The sequence below is a fragment of the Phocoena phocoena genome, chromosome 15 (assembly GCF_963924675.1).
Source record: "Phocoena phocoena chromosome 15, mPhoPho1.1, whole genome shotgun sequence".
Taxonomy (NCBI): domain Eukaryota; kingdom Metazoa; phylum Chordata; class Mammalia; order Artiodactyla; family Phocoenidae; genus Phocoena; species Phocoena phocoena.
This window is the reverse complement of record NC_089233.1, coordinates 1,314,297-1,331,278: the sequence shown is the minus strand read 5'-3', so window position 1 is coordinate 1,331,278 and position 16,982 is coordinate 1,314,297. Positions and strand designations below refer to the sequence as shown.

The window sequence follows — 16,982 nt, the reverse complement described above, 5'->3', positions numbered from 1 at the left end:
AGCGTGTCCCTTCCGTTCCTCATTTGCTGTGGGGGCTATTTCGTTTTATTGTTTTAATCATGAATAGCTGTTGCATTTTAATGAAATGCTCTTACTGCATATATTGAGATGATCATGATTTTCTTGTTTATTCTGTTAATTTGGAGAATTTAATTAATTGATTTCCAAATGTTAAAGCAAACTGCGTTCCAGGAATAATCAGACTTGTCTGTGGATTATCCCTTGTAAGTAATGCTTTATTTGGTTTGCTAATAAGCAGTTCAGGGATGTTTGCATCAGTGTTTATGAGAGATCTTGACAATTTTTATTTCTTATAAAGTCCTTATCAGGTTTTGGTGTCATGGTTGTTCTGACTTTATAAAATGAGTTAGGAAATTCTCTTTTCCCTTCTTTGTAATAATTTGTGTAAGATTGGTGGTATTTCTTCCTTAAAAGTTTGGTAGAATTCACCGATAAAGGCATCTAGACCTGGAGTTTTTGTGTTGGGAAGATTCTATATTGGGGCTTTCTTTTCTTTTAAAGACTTTGAAACTATTCAGATTTTCTTTTTCTTCTTGATTCAGTTATGATAAGCTTTGTGGGTGTTTTAATAAATTGATTTATTTTTTATTTTTGCCTGTGTTGGGTCTTCGTTGCTGTGCATGGGCTTTCTCTAGTTGCGGCGAGTAGGGGCTAGCTACTCTTCGTTGCGGTGCACAGGCTTCTCGTTGTTGTGGCTTCTCTTGTTGCAGAGCACGGGCCCCAGGCGCACGGGCTTCAGTAGTTGTGGCACGTGGGCTCAGTAGTTGTGGCTCACGGGCTCTAGAGTGCAGGCTCAGTAGTTGTGGTGCACGGGCTTCGTTGTTCCATGGCATGTGGGATGTTCCCAGGCCAGGGATCAAACCCATGTCCCCTGCATTGGCAGGCAGATTCTTAACCACTGTGCCACCAGGGAAGCCCTAAGCTTTGGTTTTTAAAAGATTGTCTATTTTATCTTTTTTTTTTTTGCTATACGCGGGCCTCTCAGTGTTGTGGCCTTTCCTGTCGCGGAGCACAGGCTCCGGACACGCAGGCTCAGCGGCCATGGCTCAAGGGCCCAGCCGCTCCGCGGCACGTGGGATCTTCCCGAACCGGGGCACGAACCCGTGTCCCCTGCATCGGCAGGCGGACTCTAAACCACTGCGCCACCAGCGAAGCCCTATTTTATCATTTTATCTAAAGTTTTAAATTCATGTGAAGTTTAGTATATCTTGTTAGATTTTAAAATATTTTTAATGGTCTGTGGTTTTGTCTTTTTCAGTCTCATTATTTGGTTATTTAATCTCTCTCTTGATCTGTCTCATCAAGGGTTCATCAGTTAATCACTTGAATGAGCCAGGTTTTGGTTTATTGATTCTATACTGTATGTATTCTATTTCATTAATTTCTATTTTTATACTTACTATTACCTTTCTTTGGTTTAATTTGTTTTTCTTGTTCTGACTTTTTGAGTTGTATATGCAGATGGTTGGTTTTAACCTTCTCTTCTCATGTATGCATTTAAGGCTGTAAATTTAGATGCACAGTTTAGTGTTGATATACTGTATTTTTCTTATTTAGTTCAAAATATTTATCAATTTCCATTGTGACTTTGCTTTTATACATATTTGTTACCACCTGCATAAACGTCCATGAGATCATTTTTCTTCTGTCTGTACTAATACCCTCTAGTACTTCCCTTGGTGTGATGTGTGCTGAGGAATTGTCTTAGTTTTTCTTGGCTTGAAAATGTATTTACTAAACTTATTTTTGGAGGATTTTTTTTGCTGAGTGTAGAGTTCTAGGTTGGCAGCCTTCCACCTGCACACTTTGAGGGTTCCTTCCACTGTCTTTTGACTTCCATAGACTCTTTACAGAAATGTGCTGTCATCTGACTCGGGCAGCTGATTTGTTCTCCCTCGACTCCAGTTCCTTTTATTGTTTTTTTGCTTGTTGCTTGTTTTTTTGGGGGGAGGGGGGGCGCAGAGGGTTATGTTAACGTCCATATTATAGAATATTTTTTAATTAGTAAACTTTGCATTTGGAAGAGTTTATGGAAAAACCAAGAAGATGGTATAGAGCTCCCATCTTATTTTGCCCACCCCACAGTTTTGCCTAATATTAACATCCTGCATTAGTGTGGTATAAAGGTCCCAGTTAATGAACCAATATCGATACATTATCATTAATTAAAGTGCATCAGTTACATTAAGGTTTACTCTTTGTATTGTAGAGTTCTTTGGGTTTTGACAAATGCATGACGTCACGTATCCACCATTACAGTATCATACACAGAAATGTATGTATGACTGCTTCTATTTTCTGGAAGAGATTAAGCAATTTCTTGCTTAAATATTTGGTAGAATTCACCAGGGAAACCATATGGGTCTGGTGCTTTCTTTTTAGGAAGGTTATTAAGTATTAATTTGATTTCTTTCATAGACACAGGCCTACTCAGATTTTCTGTTTCTCCTCTTGTGAATTTTGATAGTTTGCATCTTTCAAGGTATTGGTCCACTTCATCTAAGTTTTAAAATTTCTGGGTATAGCATTGTTGATAATGCTGCTTTATTCTTTTTTACATCCATGGGACTAATAGTGATAACCCCCCTCTCGTTTCTGATACTAGGAATTTGTGTCTTCTCTCTTTTTTTCTTGTCAGCCTGCTTAGAGGTTTATCATTTTTGCTACTTTTTCAAAGAACATGTGTTTGGTTTTGTTTGTTTTCTCAATTGATTTCCTGTTTCCAGTTTCATTGATGTTTTTGTTCTTATTTTTATTATGATTTTCTTCTGCTTGCTTAAGGTTTATATTGCTCTTCTTTTAAGTTTCCTAAGATGGAAGCTTAGATGATTGATTTTAGATTTTCTTTTCTAAATATGAATTTAAGGCTATAAATTTCCCTCTAACTGCTGCTTTTCCTACATCCCACAAATCTTGATAAGCTGTGTTTTCATTTTCATTCTGTTAAAAATATTGTTAAATTTCTCTTAAGACTTCTTCTTTGATTTGTGTGTTATTTAGAAGTGTTGTTTAATCTCCACCTATTTTGGGACTGTCTAGCCATCTTTCTGTTACCAGTTTCTAGTTTAATTCCAGTATGCTCCAAGAGCTTACCTTGCTTGATCTGTGTTCTTTGAAATGTGTTGAGATGTGTCTTGTGTCCTAGAATGTGGTCTATCTTGGTGAATGTTCGTGTGACTTGAGAACAATGTGTATCTTGCTGCTGTTGGATGAAGTATTTTATCAGTGTCAGTTAGGCCCAGTTAGTTGATTGATGGTGCTGTTTGGTTCAACTGTGTCCTCCCTGATTTCCTGCCTGCTGGATCTGTCAGTTAGTGACAGAGGGCTGTGGAGGTCTCCAGCTGTGCCAGGTGGATACACCTCTTTCTCCTTGCAGTTCTGTCAGTTTTGCCTCATGTAATTTGAGCCCCTGTTGTTAGGCACATATGTGTTAAGCATTATGTCTTCCTGGGAGTATTGACCCCTTTATCCTTGTGTAATGCCCCTTCATCCCTGATAGCTTTCTTTGTCCTGAGGTCTGCTGTGCCTGAGATTACTAAGGACTGCCGCCGCCTTTCTTCTGATTGAGGTTAGCATGGCATATCTTTATCCCTTAACTTTTAAGTCTATCTGTGTTTTTATATTTAATGTGGGTATTTTATAGACAACATAACGGGATGCTGTTTTTTAAACCGTTGTGACAGTATCTTTTAATTGGCGTGTTTAGATCATCCACATGTGATGTCATAGCTGGTGTCGCTCGTTCAGTATCTCTGGGGTCTGTTGCTGTTTTCTATTTGGACACTTGTTCGTTGTTTCTTTTTTATCTTCCCCTCTTGATCTGCCTTGTTTGGTGTTAACTGGGCATTTTATATGATTTCAGTTCTTCTCTCTTAGCTCATGAATTATACTTCCTAAATAATTCTTTTTAATGACTGCCCTGGAGTTTGAAATACACATTTCAAAGTAAGTGCACTTTGAAATCACACTGTGCCATTTCACAGTTTAGTGCAGTCACCTTCTGGCCGTCTTCCCAAGTCCTCCCTCGTGTCCTGTAGAGTAGCGCTGTCCTTCGTTGGCGCGCACGCAGGTGCTGCAGGCACCCAGTGCATCATTGCTGCTGTTGCTTTGAGCGGTCACCCACTAGATCAGTTATGACCAAGAAAAGTAAAAGATTCTCTTTTACCTTCAATTATTCCTTCTCGGAATCTCTTCCTTTCTTTCTGTAGATCTGACTTTATGGCCTCTATCATTTTGCTTCTCTCTCAAGAACGCCTTTTAATATTTTTTAGGGCAGGTGCACCAGCAACAAACCCCCCTCTCTCTTTGTTTGTTTTTTTTTTTGGTCTGAGAAAACCTTTATTTTTTACTCTTGAAGGGTAATTTCACTAGATACAGAATTCTAGGATGGTGGGTTTTTTCTTTCAACACTTACAGTATTTCCCTACGTTCTCATCTCACTTGCATGGTTTCTGGCATCTTTTGGATTTCTCTGTCCTTGATTTTCTGAAGTTTGAATATGATATGATATGCTCTGGTGTGGCACGTCGCCTCTGGCCGCTGTCCTGCCGGCGCTGGGCGGCACCCGAGGAAGCAGGGCCTCTGACCCTGCGAACCTGCAGCCGTCGGCTGGAGTTCACGTCTCCCAGCGCAGGGAGGCGAAGGCCGAGGCGGAGGTGGCCCAGGGAGTCTTGGCAGCCCAGGTCCCCGCCCCGCTCAGGGTCTCGGGCAGGGGCTCGTGTCTGTAGTGCAGGGGCTTTGGGTCCGGCTCATCCCGCGGCATCGGGGTGGGAAGGGTGCAGGTGGAGGCAGACGGAGGAGAAGCATCTCGAGTGCCAGCCCTCGGCCCTGCCAGTGTGCGGGCTGCGGGCAGCTCACGGTCTTCTGGACGTGGCGCCTTTTCCCACGTCCTTTCTCCTTTCTTCAACCTCTTCTCTCCTGATAATCTGACGTTCGGAGCACCTGTCGGGGAAATTACAGGCCATGTCCTGGTCCAGTGTTGGGGCAGAAATGCCAGTGTCCCCGGGCATCATGTCCTTGACTTGACCTGTGGGGCTGCAGAGGTGGGGCCCGGGTCCCCAGAACCAGCCAGGGTCAAGGGGCGGCAGTGGAGGCCCTTCAGGCCTCCTTGCAGGGGGCTGCGCCATGAGCAGAGGTGTCCTGGAGAGGGCGGCAGGATTAGGGGCTTCGACCAGAGGCGTGAGAGTGGAGGGGTAGCCGCAGGGCGGGGCGGGGCCGTGGGTGGACATCGTCTTCCCGGCCAGCGCCGTCAGCCGTCCCTGGGGAGGGAAACGGGCGGGGTGCAGCCCGCTGGGCTCCTGGTCGTCCGGCCTCCAGGAGGCTGCCCAGCCAGGCTGTGGTTCTTCTCTTCCGAGCTGCCCTTGCAGCTCCCCTCCTTCGCGGGGTCCCTTCTTTTCTTCCGGAATTGCTTCCGTGTCAGTGAACACAGAGCGAGAAAGTGAATTTCATCTTTCTCGAGTGCTGTGGGTTTTCCAGAACGTGTCAGGTGGTTTGAGCGCCCCGTTTGCTGGTGTCTGTAGCCTCAGAGGGTGGCCACCTCTCCTGCCTCTTGTTGTCTTTAGATGGAGTTGAAGTCGCGTCGGTTCCTTCGCCTCCGCAGCCCCTGGGGGTGGCCTCCTTCCCGCGGGAGCCCCGTTGGCTGGTGCCCAGGCAGTGTGGGCGGGAGGGGCACCCCGCTCCCGAGCACAGAGCTGCTCTGGGGTTGGTGGGGAGTGTCCCCTGTGGTCTTGATGCCCTTGGGTCCCTTTGCTCTGCTGTGCCAGCCCCGTGCTGTCTGTGAGCAGTCTGGTCGTGTTAACAGGAGTGGGAGGCTAGCGGGGAGGCCCCCAGGTCCTGGGGCCTGGTCCCCACGGGTTGCCGTGTGGTAGGAGCACCAGGGTGTGCTGGGGCCTCAGACCAGTGGCCGCTGGCCTTGCCCGTGGGCTTCAGCTCTTGTGGTTTCGCCTTCCAGCCGCTCAGAGGGGCAGGCGTGAGGAGGCCACAGCCGCACCGGCCATCTTGTCCCAGAGCTGGTCGCCGGCACCGGCTCCTGGTGACCCCAGGCTGGGAGCCCTGCCTGATGCAGTTTTGAAAAGCACACGGGATGACACACATGACGGCTTGTGGCCTGTAAAGTGCTGTGCCTGTGAGCGAGCTGCCACGCCTGCCTGGGCCCAAGGGTACTGAGACCATCACTTGGCGGAAGGAAAAGCTGACGTGTTTGGGCCAGTGAGCCTGGGGCGGGATGGGGGGGAGGGAGGAGAGAGGCGGGCATTGGGAGGTGGAGGTGCCAGCCGCGGGCCCATCCTCCCCTCCGCCTGTGGTCCTCACGGCTGTACGAGACCGTCCCTAGCCCTTCTCTCCGCAGGCACCGTTTCGTGCTTATCAAGTAATCTTTGTTCATCTTTCAGCCCCTCCCTTGGGTGGTCATGCCCCCATTTTGTGTGAGAAGGGCAAGTTCAGAGAGGTTAAGTCGCCTGCCCGGGGTTGCACAGCTGGTTTGTGGTGGAGTCAGGATTTGAGCCTGGGTTTGTCCAACCCAGACACACCTGACACTGGGACCCCTCGGTGCTCATCACGGCTCTCAGGGGACCCCAGGAGGTGGAGGCACAGCCCACCTCTGCACTGCCCACTCATTTGGGAAGCGAGCGGCCAGGATCGGGCCCAGCAACGCAGCTCGCGGAGGCCAGCTTCCACCCTCCCGCGCAGCGTCCCGCGCAGCAGTTCCACGTTTCTGCCTCCATCCACTGCGTTTCTTTTGGTGACTCCGTGTGAGTGGAGAGGCCATTGGAACGGGACTCTGTAGCTGTTTAGGGTCATGAATTTCATTTTCTTATTAAAACACGACGGTGTTGTGGGATGAGTGGGGTCGGGTAGGGGTGCTAGACTTGTTGAGGGCTCGTGGTGGCAGAAAGGCTGGGTTGGAAGGGCCCCCGTGGAGCCCTGCAGGTGGGCGGAGGGCTGAGGGGTCGGCCAGGAGGGTGAACTGGGCAGCACCTCTGGCCGGGAGGTGGGGTTGTGACGGTGAAAACACACAGGTATGCCCCCCCTACCACCAGGAGGGCCCGGAACTGGGGCCCCTGACACTGTGGGCGCCACAGCCCCGGCCTCTGGGCTCACGCACTGGGATCGGCTGGACCTCGTCTCCGATGCGGTTTCCGCCCCCGAGGAGTGGGCTCGAGAATCCCCGGGCAATGCCTGCCTCGCCGGGTGGGGGGCTTCCGAAGCCGGGGTGCGGTGGGCCTCGGGAGGTGCCGGCCTCTCCGTGTCCTGCGCGCTGTCTGCCCTGGGCGCCAGAGAAGAACTAGATGAAGTGGGGGTGGGAGCAGCAGTGACCGCACCGCTGCCGCTGCCCTTGCAGCCCTGGCGGGCACCAGACGTGCCAAAGCCCCGCGTGCCCAGTGCTCTGCTGGGACTTCAGCCACTCCGAGAGGTTTCTTGTGCTTTTCGTTTCACAGTCCTGAGGCTCAGGGAGGGCAGTTATTTTTCCTGAGGTCACACAGCTAGTCTTCGTGAACCAGGGTTGGGGCCCAGCTGGCCGGGGTGCTCGCGCCTTCCTGGGCCCTCGACTGATGCCCCCTCCTCCTCCCTCGTTGGCGCTCCCTTGGGGGTGCCGGCTTCCTTCAGGGTCTGAGCTCTCGCCTGGGCATCCTCCTTGTGGGCCCCGCGCCTGCCCTGGGCCGTGGCCCTCCTCACCGCAGGCCCTGGGGGGCTGTGGCTCAGCATCCTCGTCCTCAGGGCCCACAGCCCTTCTCTCCCCTGCCCACTCCCACCCCAAGGCCCAGGCTTACAGCTCTGATGGGCCTGCATCAGGCAGCACCTCGCAAATACCCAGCGGGGGGCAGGCCCGTCCTCAGTGCCGCAGCGGTGTATGCTTCCACCCGCACGTGCTTCTTCAGCCTCTGCGTGGGGCGCGTGCGTGTTTCTCCATCCCTGGGTACCCGTCAGCATGTTGGGGGCTGCGCGGCGAAGCTCAGCCACACGTGGAGGACCAGCTGGGGTTCAAGGTGCTCATCACCACCGCTGCTCCCTCCCACGAGGGCATGCCGAGTGGAGCGCCCTTCCCCAGAGGTGCCCACCAGGAAGCCCAGACGCTTCCTAAAGCGTCTGGGGCCTCTGCGTCTGCGGCTCCACCCCCACCTCCGGGCCCCCCCGGGGTCTGCCGTGGCCCCCTCACTGTCTGCGCACCCTCTCCAGCGCTCAGGAGCTGCGGGCCTGGTCCTTGGGCCCGTCCTGAGGCCTGCATTTCACCCCTGCCCCCCTTGCCCTACCCCCACGCCCCCTGCCTGCTGAGCCCGCTCTTGCCCAGGGGCAGTGAGAGGAGGATGAAGGAGGGGAGGCAGGCGGGAGCTTTCCAGGGTAGCAGGGTTCTGGGCAGCTTGTTGCTCCCAGCACTCCCGGGAGGCCCCGCACGCCAGCGGGGCTCTTCTGCTGGTGGCCTTAGGGGCCATTATAGACAGAAGCATTGAGAAACGCTCTCTGCCTGCTCCCTTCAGGTGCGCAGGACATCGGGGGACTTGGCCTGGTGAAGGTTTATCTCACACGTGCGTGTGCCCATGCGTGCACGTGCGTTCTTAGAGCTCCGCCTCTGCGTGTTCTTGCCTCTCCGACTCATTCTCCCGCCTGCCTGGGTTTTCCCGTCCTCCTCGTGCCTCCAGAACGTTGTTCTCTGTGTCCACGGCTTTGCCTGTTCACCCAGAGCTGTCGGATTCTGGAGTCGTAGGACCCTTTCCTCTGCCTGCAGAGAGGGCTGATCTGAACGAAACCACATGTGCAGAGGGTCTTGCCTCCCTGCTGATAAGCCGTAGCCTTTCAGGAGAGGATTCCCTCCTCCTCCCCAACACCCGTCACTGGTTTCCCCTTCAGCCTAGAGCTGGCCAGGCCTGGGAGACCTGGGACTTGAGTTGTAGAAGGAAAGACGGACGGTGATGGCGGTGAGCAGAGCTGTGCGTGGTGAGGTGCGCTAGGCCGCGTGGCCGGCGGGGACGGGCCTGAAGGACGAGAGGGCCAGACATGTCCCGGGGGAGAAATCTCCAGACTGAGGGGTCAGCAAAGCAGAGGCCTGAGGTGAGGGCAGGCCCAGCATCTTGGAGGGACAGGACGGCACTTCGGGAATCCGGGAATCCGTCCCCAGGGACCCGAAGGGCCGGGTGGGCCCCTGGAACCTGCGTTCCTAACCAGCCCCACCCAGATAACAAGCTGCTGGTGGGGGAGGGGGGGCGGAAATGCGTTCCTGTGGACGGAATTGACAGTATCCGCTGACAGGTTAGAGGGAGGTGTCCTTGCTCAGACTCCGTACCCATCCCCTCTGTATCCCCCAGCTTGCGTCCACCTGCACGCCCCACTTCTGCCCTCCCCCCCCATTCCCTAGCCCAGCCTTCCCCTGGGCAGGACTCTCAGTGCCCACCTGGGCCTTCCGCCCCCTCCTGCAGACGCCTGCTGAGTGCGTACTCGGGCTGCCGGGCTGGGCCCGGGGCTGTAGAGTTTGGCTGCCTCCTGGTTATTGGCTGGCCTGTGCCCATCCTCCCTGTGGGGCTTGGACAAGTGACTTTGCACCTCTGCCCCCGTTTTCTTTCCAGGAAGCAGTGGCCTGGACTTGATCTGAGAGGCTTCCAAGCTCTATATGACTTCCTTTCTCCACCGCTTCTCAGCACCACTGAGGCTCTCCACTCCCTTCATGTACATAAAAGAAGAAAGCGTTGGTTTCATCTCTGCCATCCTCAGATTCTGGGTTCTTATTGGGAATATTCCAGAACTTGCAGAGACCACATCGCCTTGGTACTGCCCTGGTCCCCACTCGCAAGCCTGCAGAGCTCTGAGCCGGTCATGGAGGAGGGGCAGGAAGACGGTGACGGGTAGCGAGGGTCTGGAGCTGTGTGTCCTGGCGTCCTCTTGGCACCCTCCCGAGCCAGCCCAGAGGCATTGCAGGGCTGGGCTCTTGAGCTGCCTACGCGGAGCGGCCCCGGCCTTGTCCCCGAGTTGGGCATTGGCGCGAGCTCCGGGTAGACGCCAGGAGCGCCATCCACGGAGCGTTGGGCGCGTGGGCTGCCGCTCCGCAGGATATGTGCAGACCCTCTGCCGCCCAGCCAGGCCTGGTCATGCCCCCGTGCTTTCTCCATCTGGTCCTTGAGGCCTGTGTACAGGAGGGTCGGTACGTATCACCCCACACGCTTCGTCTGTCAGGGAGTGTCGGGCTGTCAGGGCCGGCCTGTCAGTCACAGACCGGAGCTCTGAAGCTGGGGCTGGTGGGGTCGGAGCAGGGTCACGGCCGCTGCCTTTGCTGCCAGTCGCGGCCTCCGCTCTCCCGCACGCCGCTGGGCACTGCAGGCTGAGCCTGGGGGTCGAGGGCAACTTCCATCACTGCCCCCTCCCCCGCGTCCTCAGTCCATTTCTCCCTGCGTGTTGCTGTGACCACGCTCTTCGGGTTGCGCTGATCACGTGACAAGCAAGTGTGCCCGGGCAGACGGGGCTGTGGTGTCCCCAGGGAGAAGCACCCAGAGGAGCCCCGTCCTGTCTGTACCTGGAGGCGTCTGCCTCAGCTCAGGCTGGGTGCCTGTCTGTTCAGGGATTAGTCCCCACGCTTGTTCAAGTGGAAACGAAGGGCCCTTCACCACAAGTGGAATCTGTCATTAAAAAGTCGTTATCAGATCAAACCAGCCCAGTTCTCGCTGCTTCATGACTAAATGACAAAACGATTTCCTTAAAAGGTACAAACAGCAAACTTTCAATTTTATATCTTCCTCTTTGCTAGCCTGGAGACGTAATAGAAGAGAACCGTAGTGGGAGGCAGCATTTTGGAGATTTATTGGTCAATAAAGGTGACAATTACAGCTTGTTTATGAAAGGAAGCTCCTCCCCGGCCCCTGCGTGGCATCGATGCTCTGGTAATAATAACTGTGTAACCAGCTCGAAACCATAAAAGTCAATGGGAAGATACAGGATTTCAATAAAATTATGACACTCGATAAACCTTCCTGTTGGAAACAAATTTTCCACGGATGTGTGACCCGTTCCAGTTGGATTTGTAACTTTAATTTCTCACTTATTGAATTTTTTGTCATCAACTAATGATGAGGTCCGTGCTGGGGTGATGGCCCAGCCAGAGGCCCGGGAGCACAGCAGACCGCTGAACTTGGCGCGTGGGGGCCGATGGGCTCCCGAGGGAGAAGAGGGGACCCTGTGAGCCCCCAGTCTTCACCAGTCTCACCTGAGAAGGAGGGGCCTGGGCAGACTGGGTGGGCAGCATCGCTGCTTGGGCTGGAGCAGCAGTTGGGGCAGGTCTCTGCCCGGGCAGTCGGGCCTCAGTTCACGGAAGCAGCGGCCGAGAGCATGGGGCAGAGTGTCCGAGAACATGCCTCGGAGTCGGTGCTGGTGTGGCTGGCCCTGTGGCTGGCCCGGGACGCGGTGCCCTGGCGGGTGTGTGGGCTGCGAGGGGCGCCGGCCGGGGTGCAGAGCAAGGCTGCACGAGCTTCTCCAGCTGCTGCGCCGGGCATGCCTGCGGGAGGGGCTGCGCCCTGGAGTCCAAACGTGGAGGTCTGTTTGCCAGTGTGGATGAGATGGCTGCTGTCACCACGTGAGCCTCGTGGCTCACAGGCCGGCGGCTGGCTGCTTGGTCCAGGAGGGCATCAGTCATCCCGGCCGGCCTGTGAACTGTGCTGATGACCCAGCCCGCTGATCAGGGAGGAGGCTCAGGTGGACGAAAGCGCTGGCCTCGGGTTGCCCGGAGCAGAGCTGGGACCCGGACGTGGTCTCGTGGGAGCCACCTTTGCTTCCTGGGCTGTGCTGGCCCAGGCTAGGCCACTGAGCTCCCCAGTGTGGCCCGCACACCAGCAACGTCGCCTGTTAGAAAGGCAGACTCTCAGGCCCCACCCCAGACCTGCTGAATCTGAAAGGAGGTTTCACAGGACCCGGGAGATGCGCGAGATGGGAGGTTTGAGGAGCCGTGCTCTCGTTAAGCCTGGCTCTCTGCAGGGGACCTGATTTTGTCTAATTGTGCAGCCTGTGTGGGCCTCCTCGGCCGCAGCCGGGAGACGTGGGGGCAGGAGGAGGGCAGGTGCCAGCCCTCAGCTCGTGCTGCAGCCTGCTAGGAACGAGGTCTCCTCCCTGCACCCTTGGGGGCTGGACCCGGAAGAGACTGGCCCGTGGTTCCAGGCCCACAGTGGGGGAGGGGAGCCTCCTTTCCCCGGCTGCCAGGGCGGCTCCATTCCTGGCCTTGGGGACAGCCTCGGTCTCTGAGGGCCTCCCCTGCTGTTCTCCCTTCGCCAGCATCTCAGGAAGGGGTCTTCCCGTGTGGCTCAGGAGGCGCCGCCCGTCTCTCCCAGGGCTCGTGCCGTTGGCCATCGTTTCCAGTAGGGTACCACTGGGGTGGGGACTCCTGTGTGGCTCTAAGGGGTGGTCTCAGTGCTGTGTGGTCCGTGTGCCCCACGAAACCTGAGCTGCATCTTTACGTGGAGGAGGGGTGCCAGGCGTGGCCGGTGCACGGTGACGCCCAGGACCGTGGCCTCTGGCACCCCATGGGCTCGGGGGTGTGGTGGGGAGGAGCTGGCCGAGGCCGGAGCTGGTGCCACGGGGGGTCCTGGGGCCTCTCAGAGCGCTCTGGGAGGACCCCCTCGGCCCTGCTGGACACCTGCCGCCTCGCTGCTTAGAGGGACCTCTCCTTACCCACCGAATCTTCTGCTTAGACCCTCGCTCTGAGTGTTGCTGGGTCAAAGGCCAGGTCAGAAGTCACGGGAGCGGGGTTACTCCAACCCACTTGCCGGCGGACCCCACTGGTGTGTCCCTTGGTCTGTTTGCCGGGACTCAGGAGGTCACACTGACCCAGAACACTGGCTCAGACCTTCTGCCCAGCTGGGGGACACTGCAGACTTGGGGAGGGAGGGGTGCCGACCCCTGGTGGAGGCAGCCCCCGCCCTCTGCTGGCCCATGAGTCTGTGGCCACCGCAGGTCAGACGGTGCAGTTCAAGGCTGGGCAGGCAGTGTGGCCCCACCGAGGATGGGCCGCAGGCTCACCGGGCACTGACCAAGCTGGGCTGTGGCTTCAGAGCAGCCACGGCCCGTCTTGGCCTTGGTGGGCTCTGTCGGGCTAAGTGTCCAGCTCGAGCTCTTCAAGGAGCCACCCAGGCGGCCCCACCTGGCAGCCTGCCCCTCGAACTTGGCCCCAAGCCCACCACGCTGCTCCTGTCTCCCTCACGCCCCTCGCCCGCGCGGGCCTGACCTCTTGCCCTCTGTGCCCACAGGAGCGGGACGGCATGCGCGCCATCCTGGGGTCCTACGACAGTGAGCTGACCCCGGCCGAGTACTCGCCCCAGCTGACCCGCCGCATGCGCGAGGCCGAGGACATGGTGCAGAAGGTGCACGCGCACAGCTCGGAGATGGAGGTGAGTGGGCCCAGCGTCCGTGCGCGCTCCGCGGGGGGGGGGCGCTGCGGACGCTGTTGCGTGCAGACCTCAGTCCTGCTGGGGAGGGCCGCCTCCAGCCCCCGCAAGCACAGCCTTGTCGGAACAGGCGCTTCCATGCCATTTTTACCGCCACACGTTTGCTCCCTGTGAGACACTAGTGAAGAGGGATTCACGGGGAAGGCTCCCCCTGGCGCTTTTTACGTTGAGGTCCTTCCTGTCTGGCACCGTGTGTGTTCCAGTTCATTACGAGGTTGGCAGTCCTGGCACCTCCAATGCCATATGTTGAACCTTTTTGCGTGTTGGCGATGAGGGGCTGTCAGTGACCTCGGAACTCGTTGACCAGCGTGGTCACCGTGCCTTACCCTGCCCGAGGCGGCGGCTTGGGGACAGCCCCGCCCCTGGCGTCTGGCGGACGGGCACCGGGTTCCTTTGGCTCCCTGTCTCCCCTTGAGTCCTGCCTGCAGGGAGTTGACTTGTCCCGGTTTGCCTGGGGCTGTCCTGGTTTTGGTAGCAAAAGTGCCTGACCCCTTCTCCCTGTGGTCAGCAGTGCAGCGGGGCGGTCACTCAGCCTTCCCTTCCAGCTCCCAGACTTACGGGAGAATTCGGGGGGGGGGGGTGGACATCACTGGCTCTGCCAGCGTCACTGCCACGGCTGTTCCTCTCCATCGTCATCATCGCCACAGGGGCTCACCTGGCCAGTCCAGGCGCTGGGCGGGAGGCACCAGACAGAGGAGGGGCAGAGGAATGGCCTCCCAGCCCTGGCAGCCGCCCCGCCCTGTCCACGCTGGGACTCCCGTCCCTGCCCTGTGCTTTCCGGACGCGGGTGCCGATGGCCTCCTGCCCTCCACCCAGGCCGCACCGACCCTGGATCTGTGTTAGGACGGAAGACCTGAGATCCCCATCTTTGAGTCTGGGGGTTACCCTGGGACCAGCCTCAGTGTTCTGGACTCAGGCTCTGCTCGCCATCCCAGCGAGACCATCCATTGGCGGGGTGGTTCTTGCTCTCCACACGTCCTGCACAGCAGACCCCTGTAGGTGAGGGAGCCCCCCAAGTCCCTCCCCCTTGAATTCCCCCCAAGAGCCCCGCCTGGGCCTGAGCTGCTGTTCGTGGAAAGGGTCAAGCACAGAGGGGCTGCAGCAGGACATTCCTGGGCCAGGCTAACCAGGCACTGTCCCCTGGCCTTTTTGGAGTGTCTGCAGGCAGCTGAAGAAAGGCTGACTGACTCCAAGTGTTGGAAACACCCATCACCTTTGGAAAGTGGAGGTCGTGGTTGGATTCGTTGTGCCCTGTGGGTCAGGCCTGGGTCTGCTCCTGCTGAGGGCTGTACGCCTCCCGGTCTCCACCAGGTGGCAGCAGACAAAGCCGGCCGGTCCTGCTCCCTGGTTCAGGCCCCCAGCAGGGTGGGATGCGGACTGTACTGAGGGACCCCGGACAGGACAGGGGCTCCTCCTCAGCCTTGGTTCTTTTTCCTGCACATCACCGAGACCCCTTCTTGTCTCCTTCCAGCCCTCTGGGAACCTATACTGGGACAAGGATGTCCTTCCCCCTCCCTCCTGCTTCCCTCCTCCCCAGCCATCCGCTGACCTGATCTGTACCAGGCCCCGCCAAGCATAGGCCCCCAGGAGCCCCCCGCCCAATTAGGAGCCACTGGGAACTGGAGCTGTGTGGCTCTGGGTTGGCCCCGAGCTGCGGGAGCTTGGCTGGGAGAAGCTGCCTCCGTGGGGGGCTGGGGGAGCCAGTTGCCCGGTGCAGTATGAGGATGAGGGGTCCTGGCTGGGCTGGCGGGATCCACAGAGAGCCTCCTACAGGAAGGACCCTGCGCCCGAGTTCATGTTCAAGCTGGCGCTGCTGGAGCAGAGGGGCCTTTGCCGTCAGGCCTGGCTCTAGGGTTAGGACTGAGTGTGGAGTAAGAGGGAGCGTGTGGGACTCCGGCCTTCCAGGGAGCTCTGCCCTCGTTCTCTTGCCGGTGGTGCACACTGTCCTCTTAGAGATCGGACCACTCACGGCCACCTCGCTGTGCACTCGAGGAGAGAGGGCCAGGGCCAGGGCTCCAGGAGCCGAGGGGTTTCTCCCAGCACTCGGTAGCGGCACAGAAGTGACAGGTGCGGGGAGACACGTACACGGCAGAAGGCTTTTTCTCTAGTGTCCGGAGGGTGGGAGGGAGTATGGTGTAGAAGGGGAGAAATTGGGGAAATGGGAAACATTGGGCAAATTGGGGAATATTCGCCTCATTCCTGAGCGTTGCAGCCAGCGGCCCCGTCGCCCCATCAGCGAGCTCCCTGGATTCGCCCAGCCGGGCCGTCAGGGGGCCGCCCCACGGTAGTGTCTCAGCTTATCTCACGTGGGCCCGGAGGGGGGCTCCCCGAGCACCTTGGAGGGTGTGCTGCCCTGACGGGGGCGCCCACCTCCCATTAGCGCCTGCCTCTAGCCCCCGCTGGCCCTGGGATCCCCCGGGGGGGGGGCGCGGGGGGTTCCTGTGGGGGGCCCTCTGGTGGCCGCTGGCGGCTCCCCTGGACTGGATCTCATCCCAGGAGGAGGTCTGGTTTAGGGAGAATGTGACCCCAACATGAGGAACTAAGCCCATTAGCGAAGAACAGGAAGGGGTTCAGGAAGGGGGGTGGGGCGAGGTCTTGGGTTCAGGAAAGAGCTGGGAGGAGCCCAGGGCGAAGTGGGTGTGACGGCGGTGCCCTCTGTGCCCAGAACCGTGAGGCTGGTGATGGGCCATGTGGAGGGAGCCCTGCGAGTGCTCTGCCCCCCGTCCCCCGTCCTCACTCCACAAGGCCCCGTAGACATGCTCAGCCCTCCAGCCGAGGGTGGGTGGCAGAGGCCTGGCCTGTGGGGACTGCCCTGGCCGTTGTGATGACTGTGGTCGTGCTCTCCATGGACCAGGGGGAGGCTGAGCTCCTGGAGGCCTTTCCGGAAGGACTGGGCTCAGACAGGACATGGGAGACCCAGCAAGGTGGCAGCCGTGGGCTGTGCGTCAGGTGTGCTCCGTGTGTGGTTTGCCGGTCCTTCTCCCAGGAGATCCAGGAGATCCCAGGAGAGGGGTTGGCAGAGCCTCCTTTAAGGCAAGTCACAAAACCCAGATGCTGGCCTGACCTGCCTTCAGTCCCAGCAGTTTCCTGGTAGAGCCGAGAGCTTCTCTGCAGCTCCGGATGGAGTGCTGGGTAAAGGGGGGAGGAGCGGGCGGATGCTTTCTCTCCATGCACGTGAGGCTCGGGGGCAGCCTGGGGGTCCCTGGCCCAGACCCGCTTCCCATCTCCAGCCTGGCCCCTTTGCAGGGGGGCACTCAGGCTCTCTGAACCCTGTCTCACCCCTCTGAGGCCCTGAGCAGCCAGGGAGAGGCCTGCGGCTCAGGAGGCTGGAGCCTGGATGCCGGGGTTTGGGCAGGACAGGCCCCTGTGCCATCCCTTGTGGGTCTGCTCCTACGGCCTCAAGAGAGGGGACAGGCTCAGAGGCGCCTGGCTTTGACCTCACCCTCCAGGTCAGAGGGGCCCCATGCCGGAGCCGAGCCGTGCAGGGCGGGGCTGGTGTCCTTCGGGCAGTTTTCCTCTTCTTGTTTTATTAAACAGTAACGTTTCACG

At 57.3% G+C, this 16,982-nt stretch overlaps 1 protein-coding gene across 1 annotated transcript in view; it reads left to right on the top strand.

Moving 5' to 3' along the window:
* MAD1L1 (mitotic arrest deficient 1 like 1) overlaps positions 1–16,982 on the top strand; it is a 311,511-nt gene that overhangs the window by 165,908 nt on the left and 128,621 nt on the right. Inside the window, exon 11 of the mRNA XM_065892363.1 lies at positions 13,236–13,376. Coding sequence (XP_065748435.1) covers positions 13,236–13,376 — 141 coding nt within the window. The remainder of the gene's footprint in view (positions 1–13,235; positions 13,377–16,982) is intronic.